The sequence below is a fragment of the Camelus ferus genome, chromosome 10, assembly GCF_009834535.1.
Source record: "Camelus ferus isolate YT-003-E chromosome 10, BCGSAC_Cfer_1.0, whole genome shotgun sequence".
In the NCBI taxonomy this organism is placed as follows: Eukaryota; Metazoa; Chordata; class Mammalia; order Artiodactyla; family Camelidae; genus Camelus; species Camelus ferus.
In genome coordinates, this window is record NC_045705.1 from 62,349,396 (window position 1) to 62,362,592 (window position 13,197).

Genomic DNA, 13,197 nt, shown 5'->3' on the forward strand with positions numbered 1-13,197 from the left:
CTGAGACTGGAGCTGTTGTGAAGGAAAAACCGGGCTGGTCTAACAAGGTAACTCACAAGTCTAGGAATGTGGAGAGGCTGGGCTGGGCTAACAAGATCACTCACAAATCTAAGTATTGGAATACTGATATGGGTTCTGCTGGACTAACTTGTAAATCTAGGTTAATTAGTGTTGGTTTGCTGTTCATGTTTTTTGCTAGCCAGCTGGGTTTTCAAAGATACATATCTGGCTTTGGAATGTTGGTTTGCTGCCTCCCTGCCTCCACTTTTGTGATGATAATGCTGCTAAAGCTGTTCCATGCCTATAGGCCGAATACCCCAAGCTTGTACTTTACCCTATAAAACCTCATGCGCACATCTTGGAGGTGCTCAGAGCTTCGGAGCAGAAGCCCCTCTGAGCCCGCCGGCGTAATACATCTGAGTACTCCAACCCTCCAAGTGGTGCTTGTTTCTTGGCTGGCCTGTCGTTTCTGTAACAGTCTCATGATTACAGCTAATTTCCAGAAATCGTCAGACTCCTTTGATCAGCAGCAGGTGGCTCCATGGTGACCGTCAGGAACAGGAGTGGGTCTGTGAGGGGAAAGGAATGCATGAGAATTTTCTGCAAGAAAGCTCAGGAACAGATAAGGTTAAAACTTAACAGTTAAGCTTCTTGTCTTGCGGCAACTAGGTGTACTCATTAGTGTAACAGAGATGGAGTTAACCTTTTATTCCTGCAAGCCTGTTCCCCACCTCCCCCGGGACTCAGGCCTTTGATCTTTAGCTTACAAAACCTGTTTTGCCCAAGGCTGTTTCCTGGTCCTTTTGCAAAGTGGCTGTAATCTTGTCTTCCTGCCTCAATAGAAATTCAAATGTGAATGTGTCGTGGACCATTCCATCAAGATCCTCATGGCCCAGTACAGTTCTTGTGCGTTCTGCCTGTGCAAGTCACACGATGTCCATCACAGATACATCTGGATACCTGCCTACCCACCATGTTTTCTGCTTTTTCACAGGCTCTGACTTAGAATAAATAGACTTAAGTTAACTGCAATTCTTTCGCAAGCTGTGACTCCCCTCTTCCCATGTGGTTTATTGATTTCAAATTCCACCTTCTGTGGAAAGTCTCTCCTCATCTGTTCAAATCCAGTCACTCAGGTCAGCCCCCATTCTCCTGCGAGAGACTCTCGTGTCTCTACTGTGGCGTTTGTGTCATTCTGCCTCATGTCACAGCCACGCACACGACACCCACGAGTACCAGCTCATTTCTGTGTCTCCCAGGGCACCAAGAACAAACACCATTCAACACTTGCCCAACTGAACTGCAGTTAAGTGGCCCCTCTTTCAAAACAGGAAATAGGTGGGGTGGGGAAGCTGAGCTCTAAGCGGCTGGTAAGCTGACCGGCTCCTAGGAGAAAAGTGGAGTGGACTTCGGATCTTTCTAAACATCCTTCGTTGGAACCCAGTGCATTCATTCCCTGCGGAAAGACAAGCTGCCTACAGCAAAGAACTGGGGAGAGGAACAAGAGAGACGTGGCTGCTGGCAGAGCAAAGTGAGTACCTTCACTCGGTGGGTGAGTGAGGAGTAAGGCTCTGCCGCCCAGCGAGCCTTGGAGGAACCCAGGTGTGGGTGGAGCCCATGGCACGGCTTATTGTACCAGTTGCTCCAAAGAAACAGAGAGGAAAAAGAAAAGAAAAAAATGTTTTAAACCAGAGCAGAATTCACAAATAACCTAGAAAACTGAACAGCACGAGACACTCAGTGGTGTCTACACCGGCGGCAGGGCTCCAGTTGAGGGTGATGCTCTCCATTTAACTAATATTTATAGGACTGGGACCCTGGGGAATGCGTGTCCACCCGTCCAGCCTCAGCTTCCTTTTCCAGAAATTGAGAGAATTGGACTCACTGTTCTCCAACAGACTTTCGACCTCTGAAAATGTTGTAATCAGATAGTGCTACTATATGCAAAGCGCCCTGATAAGCATTATGAGAGACACAAAACCAAAAGAGATACAGTCCTTGCCCTCCAGTAATGCTTAACTTCTTTGGGCCTTAGTTTTCTCGTCTGTCGAGCTGTGCAGGTGTACGGATTAAAGGTGATGTATTTGTAAAGCACTGACTGCCTGGCTCTCTGTAAGTGCCCTATAACTGGTACCTAGTAGTGTCTCTAAAGTGGGATTAATAAACTCATGGTGGGAGGAGATGCTCAAATGAGCTAATGGAAGCAAAAGTCCTTTTTCAAAGTAATCATGAGTGCACACGAGAGGGACAACTCTGTTGCTTTTGTTTTTTTTAGCAGCATGAATCCGATGACTTCAGCGGCCCCCCTGGCCAACTCTGTGTTTGTGGTGGCACCCCAAAATGGGTACACTGTGTTCCCGGGGGGCATGTCTCAGGTGCCCCTGTATCCAAACCAGCAGCCCCAGGTGCACGTAATTCATGGGAACCTACCTGGTTCACAACCATTTGTGAGTGAGCAGCTGGCCCAGAGGACCTTGAAAGAAGGCAAAACCTTAGGGGTAAGTGAAATTTCACTCTGTAGGCAGGGGCCACGTGGGTAGAGTGTGATGAGCACAAAGATTTATCTACAAGATGTTCATCACAGTGTTATTTACAATATGAAAATAATAGGGACAGTCTTCCCTGTAAATTATCTCCATTCTGACCACTCCACATCCACACCGTGGAATCTGGGCAGCCCTTAAAAAACATTTGAAGAATCCTTAATACCATGAGGATGTGTTCATGATGAAATATGAACTTAAACATAGAGAGATATGTTGTATTATCAATATGTAGATTTGAAAAGAGTGATGGAAGTTTAGACACCAAAACGTGAGCTGCTCTTTCCTCCGACTGCTGGGGGAAGGGTGTGCAGTTTTTATTTCATGTTTATCTTTTCCATATTCCTTTGTAGACCAGGAAAACAAAAGATTTATTAGAATAAAAAAGAGGCACAAAGGGGAGGCCAGGTCCAGCCTCTGAAACAAAGGCTTCTGTTTGTGGTTCTCCCGACAGGCCGTCCAGATCCTCATTGGCCTGGTTCACATCGGCCTGGGCTCTGTCTTGTGCACCGTCCTCTTGGGAAAATACACAGCTGTCTCACTCTACGGGGGCTTTCCGTTCTGGGGAGGCATCTGGGTAAGTAACGCCAGCCACCCTGCAAGTAAGTCCCCGGGAGAGGGCTCCCACACGTAGGGCCACCTTATCAAGCCGTGCTCTGCAGAAGGTTCCCAGCCCAGGGAGCAGGCAGGGTGTGAATCCAGCTCAGGTCTGGTTCGCCAAGCATTTCACTTTGCCCGGGCTGCCATGACAAATGCCACTGACTGGGTGGCTTGAATAGCAGAAATGTATTACCTCACAGAGGTCTGAGATCAAGGTGTCTGTAGGGCTGGTTTCTTCCGAGGCTTCTCTCTTTGGCTTGTAGATGCCCATCTTGTCCCTGGGCCTTCACACAATATGTGTGTGTGTCTGTTAATCTCCTCTTGTAAAGGCATCAGTCCTATTGGATTAGGTCCCACCCTAATAATCTCATTTAACCTTAATCATCTCTTTAAAGGCCCTGTCTCCAAGGACAGTCCCATTCTGAGGTGCTGGAGGTTAGAACTTCAAAAGATACATTTTTAGGGGACACAATTCAGCCTCTAACACCAAGGGGCAGCTCTGCCAGGCAGCATTCACCCAGAGGCGGCGCCTTTTCTAATCCACCCACCCTAGAGGCCAGGGAACCTTTTTCTAGTTTTTCAGCGCAGAGGTGGCACCTTTTTGTAATTCACACAAAAGCACCCACGTGTAAAAAGATGTACTGGGAACAGCCCCCAAGCGTTGTTTAACATACGACCACAGCCTGAGCTCTGGGGGGAAAGCCTTTCCACGTGTGGTCAGGAGGCACTAAGCCATTAAGCAGTGGGGAACTCAGCCCCCTGATGGGTTTCAGAGTCCCCATTCTGGGAAAATACTTCATACGTTAGATATGGCAGTTTTTTTTTCTGGCAAAGTCCATGGCTTTCATCAGAATCTCAGGGTGACCTGTGACTCCCTGAAAGGTTAAGAACAGCAGGTTCTTTCTCTTCTCCAAGTTACTGCCTTTATGATTCTTTTGCATTCTCCTCAGTGTCCTCCCCCTCCACACACACACACCCACACACACACTCCCGCTTCCCTTCCCCACCCACCACTCTCACTTTTTCTCCCGGTTACAGAGTCTGTCCCTTGACTCACACACCTGTCTGGGACTCAAATGCAACCTTTCTCGTAAACAGCAAAACTCCAGAGTAACCGAGACGTCAGCCCAAGTCAACCTTCTCCCATGAGATTTAAATAAAATAGCCTAGAGTTACCCCCACCCTCCTACCCACACAACTGCTGCGAGATGGCAGAGCTTCTGTTCTTGGGAGCACCCTTCTCTGAGTCCCTGCTCTCTCTCATTCCCATCCGGGGCTCGTCTCCCGAGACTGAGGCTATCTCTCCGCTCTGCACAGACCTAACTTGGAACCAGTTCCACTCTCTCCCCTCAAGCACTGACTCACAAGGCAGCTGTGGAGTTCGGGGCAATGAAGAGGACTAACACGCCAGCCACAAAATGACTCGCTATTGAGTATTAGATTCCAATGAGTGTTATATGCCAGGCAGGAGGCTGGCCTGGCATCTCAGATGCCTCACTGGCCATCTCTCCTTCGCCAGGATGCTCAGCACCCTTCAGCTCTCGTGACCACCCCCCCCTTTTTCCTGCAGTTTTGTTGTTTGTTGCTGTCTCAACCCCAGGACGATATTTCTGTTTCTTAGAGATCACTAACATCCTCTTCCAAAACAAAGTCACATCTCCTCCTTCAGGACCTCAAAAGGACCAGCAGGAACTTCAGAAATCCAGCCTTTTGTTCCCTTTCTTCCTCATCAAGTCTCTCTAAACAGAAGGGTGTACAGTGGAGATTTGTTTTTCCACTTACAGGGAAAATGCCATTCCCTTTAGAAGGCATATGCAGCTAGAGTAAGTTTCCACATAAAAAACCATTTCCACTCCACTGCAAAAGCATCTACCCTGAGTGGGAGGGAGCACAGGGTGAGGGTTAAGAACATGAGATCGGGAGTCAACCACGTGTATCTGATTCCCAGCTCTACTACTTGCTGGATGGTCTTGGGTGAACTGTTTTCAATCTCTAAGTCTCAGTCCATGCATCTATAAAATGGGAAGAATAATGGTGCCTGATGGGCCATCAGGCAATTCAATAAAGCAAGGTTTACAAAAAGCACTTGATGTAGTGCTCAGCAGAGCTTTTCCAAAACCATGGCTGATGGCCTCGCAACCCACTGTAGCTACCACACTGGGCAAAGGATGGCAGGTAATCCCATCAGCCACTCTGCCTGCAGATGCCAGTGCTGAAATAAGCGCACACAATCTACCTCATCGTCTTCATATTTGATACTCAGCGTTGTAAAGAGGCAGCATTTTTCTGCGTAACTAAAAAGTACTCACCCAGATGTGCAGACAGGCAAGGACTGATGTTGGGCGCAAACATTTAGAAGCAGAGCAGACGCTGGTAACCCCTTCCTTCTTCCCTGTAAAACCCCTGTCCCTGACTGAACCCTGAAATAAGGATGGGAGACCAATGAGAAGCACATGTGGGAAAATAAAAGAAAGGAAACAAGTGACATTTACTGAGCACCTCTTATGTATAGGACCTACTATGTGCAAGATAGACTAAATGCCAGATGCAGGGCATAAATTACCACATGATGATGACGCTTAGGAAGACATGTCCTTTTTCCATTTTTTCAGATGAGGACATGACTACTTAGAGAAATCAGTGACTTACCCAAGATCACATGAGTTTCAAGCCAGAATTTAAAACCAGGTCTGCTGATCCCACTTCACTGCCCGGTCATGTGGTGCCAAACAGTCCCCTCATTCATTCATTTATTCATTCATTCTTTTCCCCCGTGTTGAGCTGGGGTCCCAGTGGAGGAGCCTAGAGCCCATGAGAGAATGTGTGTGAGAACAGAGTCATGGAAACCTGAAGATGGGGGCCTTAACCTCTGACCTTTTTCTAAACCCCATCTCTCCCATACCAGTTCATCATCTCAGGAGCCTTCTCAGTATCAGCAGAAAATCAGCCAAAATCTTCTTGCCTGGTAAGTCACCTCCTGAGACCGGCTGTCCCAGCTGCGGACCTACGGGAGAGACACACTAGGGGAAAAGAAGGTTAACACACCATCCTTCCCCATCCTTGCACCTACTTATAACCAGACACGGGGCCCTGACACATGCTCACTCATCCTCACACACAGGACTGTGAAGAAAAAGCCGGGCTGGGCTAACAAGATAACTCATAAATCTAAGTGTAATAACTGACGGTTTACTGATCTAAGTTCTGCTGGGCTAACTCATAAATCTGAAGTTTAGTGTCAGTTTACTGGGCTAACAAGCTAACTCATAAATCCAAGCTCATCAAGTGTCAGTAACGTGATCTGTTCCTAATAGATAAGTTCCAGTGTACTGATTCCTTGGTTTTGCTGTTCAAGCCTTATTGGCTAATAGCCCCAAGCTTGTAATTAACCCTATAAAACCTCATGCACACATCTCGGAGGTGCTCAGAGCTTCGGAGCAGAAGCCCCTCTGAGCCTGCCAGCGTAATAAATCTGAGTACTCCAACCCTCTGAGTGGTGCTTGCTTCTTGGCTGGCCTGTCATTTCCGTAACAGGGCCACATGAACCTGGCCAGAGTCCCAGGAAGGAAAGAGTCCAGAGGATTCAGGGGAGGGAACAGCAACACAGCCACTTTAGTTACGGCATCAGAACGTGGAGACAGAGACAGAACAGCTTCCCCGAACAACTGTGAGAGGGGCCAGGACGAGGCACAGAGCTCCCGGGGACCAGGGCTCCTCTCCAGCCGAGCGGGACACTGACAGTGCCCGCAGCACACAGAACAGACCCCCACTGTTTCTGCAAGGAAGCTGGGAAGGCTCAGGCACCTGCCTCCCTGAAGAATCCCTCCAGCTGATCTCCGTAAACCAACACGGAGGAGGCTTTGTGGTCCCCCAGCAATGGACCGAGAGTGTAGCGAGAGTTCCTCTCGCAAGCAGGTTATCTAGGGTAAGGGGTTTCAAGATGGCCAAGTCCCTACATCAGATGAAAGCTGTTTGAAAGTCTCCAAAGAGAAGCTCAGAATTCTGGGCATGTCTTTCTGCACATGGCCCAGGATCTTGGAGCATCAGAGCCTGTCACATCCCAAGGTACTGGGGCCAAGCCTCCTGCCTATCTCCTGGGGCTTAAAAGGCTCACGTGTTTCCCAAAGATTATTCTTGGGGACACTTACTCTGTAAAGGCATACTTGGGGAAATTTCTGTTTAGTTATCCCCTCTCTAGAAGATCCATAATCCTCGTTAAGGGCTCTGAAAAGTCCTGCAGCAAAGATCTGTTTAGCTTTTTTTTTAAGTATAGTCAGTTTACGATGTTGTGTCAATTTCTGGTGCACAGAATAATGTTTCAGTCATACATATGCATACGTATATTCCTTTTCATATTTTTTTCTTTGTAAGTTACTACAAGATATTGAATATGGTTCCCTGTGCTAAACAGTAGAAACTTGTTGTGTATCTATTTTACATACAGTAATTTATATCTGCAAATCTCAAACTCCCAATTTATCCCTTCCCACCCCCTTCCCCCGGGCAACTATAAGTTTGTTTTCTATGTCTGTGAGTCTGAAGACCTGTTTAACTCTGTTCAACCTAACTTTTTTCTAAGTTCATTTACCCCAACACCTTTTTGCACAGAACACAGCTTCACTTGCTGTAGGACTTGGGTTCTGGGAATTCACATTAAGAAATACTTGAGTTGCTGCTCTTCTCAGAGCAGTTTGCCTCTTCCACTCTGACCCTCTGTGTCTTCTTCAGCTGAAGGGCAGCTTGGGCTTGAACATCGTCGGTGCAATCTTCTCTATGACTGGAATCATGCTCTTCATCACAGACATTTGTATATCCCCGTTCTATGTGTACCCCAGCTATCCTGACTATGCCTTCTGGGGTTTGGTGAGTATGCCCCCTGACCAGTGCTCCTCTGGGTTCCAGCTTAGCTTGGTTTAGAAAATTGTTACAAAGGGCCTGACAACCGAGCTTCTCCACCAAGCACCATAAGAACTGGAATGGTTTAAAGTCCCTGGCCTGTAGTTTTATTGTTGTGTTACTTTAAAAATGTGACTTTCTAAGCCTTAGTTTCTGCTTTTGTAAAACAGTACCTACCTTGTAACAGTGCTGAGAGAATTTGATGCAATTATACATATAACGCATATGTACTTGCCAATCTGCACCTCTGCTCACTTTCTTGCCTTCCTGACCATTACTAGGGACAAAGAATCAGCAGAGATGTTCCGTAATGTGTCCAAGAGTATAAATATTTACAGCTTTGCAGGCCATCTGGTCTCTGTTGCAATGACTCAACCCTATCTTGCAGTCAGAAAGCAACCATAGGAAATGCATAAACAAATGAGATGGGCTCTTGCTGATAAAATTTTATTTACAAAAATAGGCAACAGGCAGGATTTGGCCCATGGACCATAATTTGTCAACCTGCACTATATACAGATCAGCCCCATCCAATCGAAATAGAATGTGAGCGGCGTATGTGATTTTAAATGTTCTCACCACCATCCTGTAAAGGTGGGAAAAAATAAATGAAATTCATTTTAATATCTTATTTAACCCAGTATATCCAAAAGGTTACAGAACTTATGTAAAAAGATTCTTAGTTTGATACTTTGCATTTGAGATATTAAGTCTTTGAAATCAGTGTGTATTTCATACTTGCAGCACATCTCAGTTTAGGACCAGCCACATCTCAGGTGCCCAACAGCCACCCGGGACCGAGAGCTCCCGTGTGGAAGGATGCAGCTAGAGATGAATCCCACATAAACTCACTCTCCCCATCTGCATAGGAGTCCGTCCTCACCCGCCCGCTCCAGGCTGTCACTTCCGGTTCCCCTGCCCTCCTCCCACTGCCTCTCTTCTATATCATCCATTCTCCCTACACCCTACTAGAGTTTTTCCATCAGCATATAAACAGGCTTTTGTTTCTTCCATCATGAAAAACAAACCAACCAACCTCCTCTCGGTCCTATTTCCCCTGCCAGCTTCACTCCTGTTTCTCTGGTCCTCTTTGCAGAAAAATCCTTAAAAGAATTATCTGCACTCACTGCTTCCAACACTCCCCTCTCAATTTCTCTCTTGAACCCATTCTGATCAGACTTTTGGCCACACTTCTCTAAAAACCACATCTGTTTCAACTCCCCAATCAGGCCTCCTCTTTGATGGAGGTCACATGGCATCCAGGCTCCACCTGCAGCTGGTCCTCCTCAACCCTCTCTCCTCTGTCTCCTTTGCTTCTTCTCTGTTTCCCACTCTCGCAGGCTCAGTCCTTGGTCCTCTTTTTGTTCCTCTGCATGCACCGCCTTGGCCCTCTCACCCACTGGTGATCACAAAACACCTTCTCGACTCTAGAGTGAGGAGCCCCAGCCAACACCTCTCTCCCCAGCTCCCATCTCTGGTATCCAGTTGTACCGTCAACATCATTTCCTTTTTTTTTTTTTTTTCGTAGTGGAGGTACTGGGGATTGAACCCAGGACCTTGTGCATGCTAAGTATGCACTCTACCACTGAGCTAGGGGGAGGACATAGCGTGTACAGGATCCTGGGTTCAATCCCCAGCACCTCCATTTAAAAAGAAAGTTAAAAAAAAAAAAGTAATTTCAGTTCTGCCAATATCTGATCCCAGAAAGAAAAATATTTGGTTTTGCTTATTTGCAAAACCAAATATCTGATCCCCCATTCTGGCTGCCCACCCCACCCTCGGCCCTTGGCCTCCCATCTGAACAAGGAGAGCTGGACTTCACCAGAGCTTTGCAAATCATGATCCAAGGGAGGGGGTGCTCCAGGGTTTGACAAGCATGGATTAATGCCCATCAAACGATAGATATCTAAGCTGCTTCAGGGACCCCTTCTCCATGGAAGGTCTTCGTTGTAAAAGAATAATTTTGTTAAAAATACATTTGAAAAGGACCAGCATCATCTGTAAAAGCCCTTTGTCCTTCCTAAGCCTCTGTGATTCATTGACTAAGACGTCATCATTCTGCCTTTCCGTTTGCCTAGGACACCCTCTCCTACCCCCACCCTCTCTAAATCTTCTAGTAAAAATTAATCTCTCTCTCCCCCACTTCTCAGTGCCCCTGAGGCATTTTCCCTCCCTCTTTTATAGCTGTTACCTTGTCTGATATAGATTACAATTATCTACATCTTTATCTCTCTCCCTCACTCGACTGTGCCTCTCGACTGTGCCTCTCGAGATGCTTTTCTGGGCCTCTGGTGGCACCAAATAGATGTTTAATAAATGTTAGCTAAATTGAGAGGGAGGAGAAGGGAAAGAGTGAAGAAGGGGCCTCCCCTAAAGGGAGGATGCTCTAAGCAGCTGGCTCCCACCAGTGCCATTCTTAAATTATAATTGACAAACATGTATTTGATACCAACCATGTGTCGTGTACTCTTATGTTCATATTTATTGTCTTAAGTAATTAGAATCCAGATGGGATCATTCAGCCCTTGTCCTTTAAGATTAAGATGGATTCAACCAACACTTTCTCCCCAGAGGCGGTGGGAGACCCCCATTCTCCTGAGTGTTCCTGGAGAACAGCAAGGGGTGGGCTTAGATTTCTCCTGATCCTTGGGTGAAATCTACTACTGCTGAACTCGTGAAAATTGAGGGTCCTCTCATGTACTCTTTTTCCCAAGTCCCAATTACTTCCCTCCATGAAATGCCACTGTCACAAGCCAAGAAGGCTGTCTCAGCTGCTGCCTTTCTCTAAAGGTTCAGACAGGTGGTAGAGGTTTACATCAGAGCCCAGGAAACTCCTGATTCCTGAAGGTCAGACATCCCTGTCTTGTAAAGTCTTAACTTCTCAAAGGATGCCTTTCCCTGCAGGCACCACCTTCACGTCACACCGGTCAGTCCCATCTTCCTCCTCTCACCAGATGGCTTCTCTCTGTGGCTTGTCCATAGTCCCAAGTTTCTATTCCCTTCCTACAGGGAACACTGTTTCACTGTCCGACTCCAGACCACACCCTCAGGTCTTGCCCCCTATTCCTGAAACAAGTTATCAACGCATTTCCCTAAACCGGAACAATTCTTTCCCTCAGCAGAGCACTGCCAGTGAGTATTAAAATAACAATTCTTTCACAAACACACTTGACCTTCACAAAAACCCGGCCAGTTTCCCCAGAAGGCTGAGACGAGGTGGAAACGAGGTTGGGGGACTTCCTCAAAGCCATAGAGATGTCCGCTGCAGACCCAGAGCTCAGACCCCCAGACCAGGACTCAGGTCCTTCGCATGCATTCTGGTTCCAGGTCCCTGGAAAGGCTCTTTCCGGCGTGCTGCTCGTCTTCTGCTTCCTGGGGTTCTGCATTGCATGTACACTGTCCCACTTTGGCTGCCAGCTGGTCTGCTACCAACCCAACACCGTGAGTCCCGGAAGCTCCTCAGTGGGTGGCAAGAGGTCCCCAGCGGGGTGGAGACTAGAGGGCTCTGCAGAAGCAGGAGGAGCGCGCGCATGCGCAGTCCTTCCTGCACCCCCAGCAGCCCGCCTCTCGTGTGTCTGTTTTTCCAGGTGGGCTTCGTCTTCCCGAATGTCTATGTGGCAAACCCAGCTGTCATCCCAGAACCAGCAACCTCGCCACCAAATTTTTCCGAGACCCAAGAACCCAAATAAGCAAAACCAAAGATTCTAGAAGCATTTTCACTGGAACCCAAAGAAGACCTTCCCTTTCTAAGCTTTGGAAACCAGATTCTTCCCTCTTTGACAATCTAAAGGAGCTGTCTCTCCAACCGCGCGCATCCTAGCCGTGATTCGTTTCAGCCTGGTAATTCTGCTGTTCCTCTATTAAAAAGGAGACAGGAATTTTAAACGGATTTTAACAAAAAAGGGCATCCGACAAGGGGCCCTTGTGTTCACCCACCCATGTCTAGACAACCCAAGCTCCGATCTTTCAATCATCCATTCATTTAATAAAAATGCACTAAGCATTTGATATGTTCAAGGTTCTATTCACAGCAGGAGGAGGGCAAACATTGTGTACACAACAGTCCTTGACCTCAAGGAGCGTCTGGCCTCAAGAGAGGACGATAGACAAGCAATTTTCTCTAGCATGGGTCAGAGTGTGGGGATACGCAGAGAGAGAGCAGAGAGGGGTGTGACTTATTCTGGCAGTGATGCAAATAGGAATGTGGGAAGCAGAGAACAAGCCAGGTTGAGGAAGCAACATTTGAGTGGGGCACCAAGGGAGGGCGAGGGCTTTTTTAGGGAATAAGGAAACACACACCGTTGGGAAGACCTTTGAAGAGAGTGAATCATCCACTAAAATGATCAGTGTTTTTTGTTTTTTGGGTTTTTTTTGGTGTTATAACTGAGGCAATAGTGCTCCTGAGTAAACACTGTCTTACAGTATCTTCCAAAGTTGTAAACTGAGGGAGGATTGTATAGCTTGGTGGTAGAGTGCGTGCTTAGCATGCACAAGGTCCTGGGTTCAATTCCCAGCACCTTCGTTAAAAATAAATGAATAAGTAAGCCTAATTACCTCCTCTCCCCACCAAAAAAAATTAAATAAAAATTTAAAAGTTATGAGGTGAGAAAAGAAATTTTCACATATTAAGTTATGTGAAAGGGAAGACATTCTGGCTTACATATGAATTGAATTTTTTGCTAACTAAAATAGCCGGTTTGTGGCCTATCAAACACACACTGTAGATCTGCTTTAATTAGTAAAGAAAAGGGCATATGAACCAGAAGTAAAAGGAATGTCCACGTTAAAAATAAAAATTAAATGCCTCTCTTCCTGGAACATCAATGCTGGTTCCCCTTTGATGGTAAGACGCCCTTCGCAACTGCCCAGGCCATCCTGACATGCTGTGTACCGGCTGATGTGTGTGTGTGTGTGTGTGTGTGTGTGTGTGTGTGTGTGTGTGTGTGTGTGTTTTGAAACCTTGAAGAAATGTATCTCTGACTTGTTTAATTTTCTTTGTTCTGTCAAAATATAAAACTGTGCTGGAAACCCTGCTTCTCCCGATGTGATGTTTGTACTTTGGGCTCCTGGAGAGGGGCTGGCCTCTTTGGATCTTGGAGGGCTGGATGGGCAGAGCAAGTCTGGCCATCTCTCCATCTCCTTCTTTATTGCTGCTTCT

General features: G+C 46.9%; 1 protein-coding gene across 2 annotated transcripts; it reads left to right on the top strand.

The window, feature by feature from the left end:
* Window positions 1-1,270: 1,270 nt before the first annotated feature.
* Window positions 1,271-11,924, top strand: LOC102521215 (membrane-spanning 4-domains subfamily A member 8). Of its 2 annotated transcripts, none has more exons than XM_032489514.1 (7): window positions 1,271-1,531; window positions 2,279-2,498; window positions 2,998-3,120; window positions 6,049-6,108; window positions 7,872-8,006; window positions 11,367-11,480; window positions 11,627-11,924. In XM_032489514.1, the coding sequence occupies exons 2-7, from the start codon at window positions 2,280-2,282 to the stop codon at window positions 11,726-11,728; spliced, it is 753 nt and encodes a 250-aa protein (XP_032345405.1). In that variant the 5' UTR covers window positions 1,271-1,531; window position 2,279; the 3' UTR covers window positions 11,729-11,924. The 2 variants fall into 2 exon arrangements, with proteins under 2 accessions (XP_032345405.1, XP_006193717.1); XM_006193655.3 differs by having other exon boundaries at window positions 1,279-1,531; window positions 2,276-2,498.
* The last annotated feature ends 1,273 nt before the right edge of the window (window positions 11,925-13,197 follow it).

What these genes read in the sequence shown, in the direction of transcription:
- LOC102521215 (XM_032489514.1), top strand. Translation starts at nt 2,280, where the DNA reads ATGAATCCGATGACTTCAGCGGCCCCCCTGGCCAACTCTGTGTTTGTG. An exon ending in AAGAAGGCAAAACCTTAGGG is followed by an intron (nt 2,499 to 2,997) that starts GTAAGTGAAATT and finishes TTCTCCCGACAG; the next exon opens with GCCGTCCAGATCCTCATTGG. An exon ending in CGTTCTGGGGAGGCATCTGG is followed by an intron (nt 3,121 to 6,048) that starts GTAAGTAACGCC and finishes CTCCCATACCAG; the next exon opens with TTCATCATCTCAGGAGCCTT.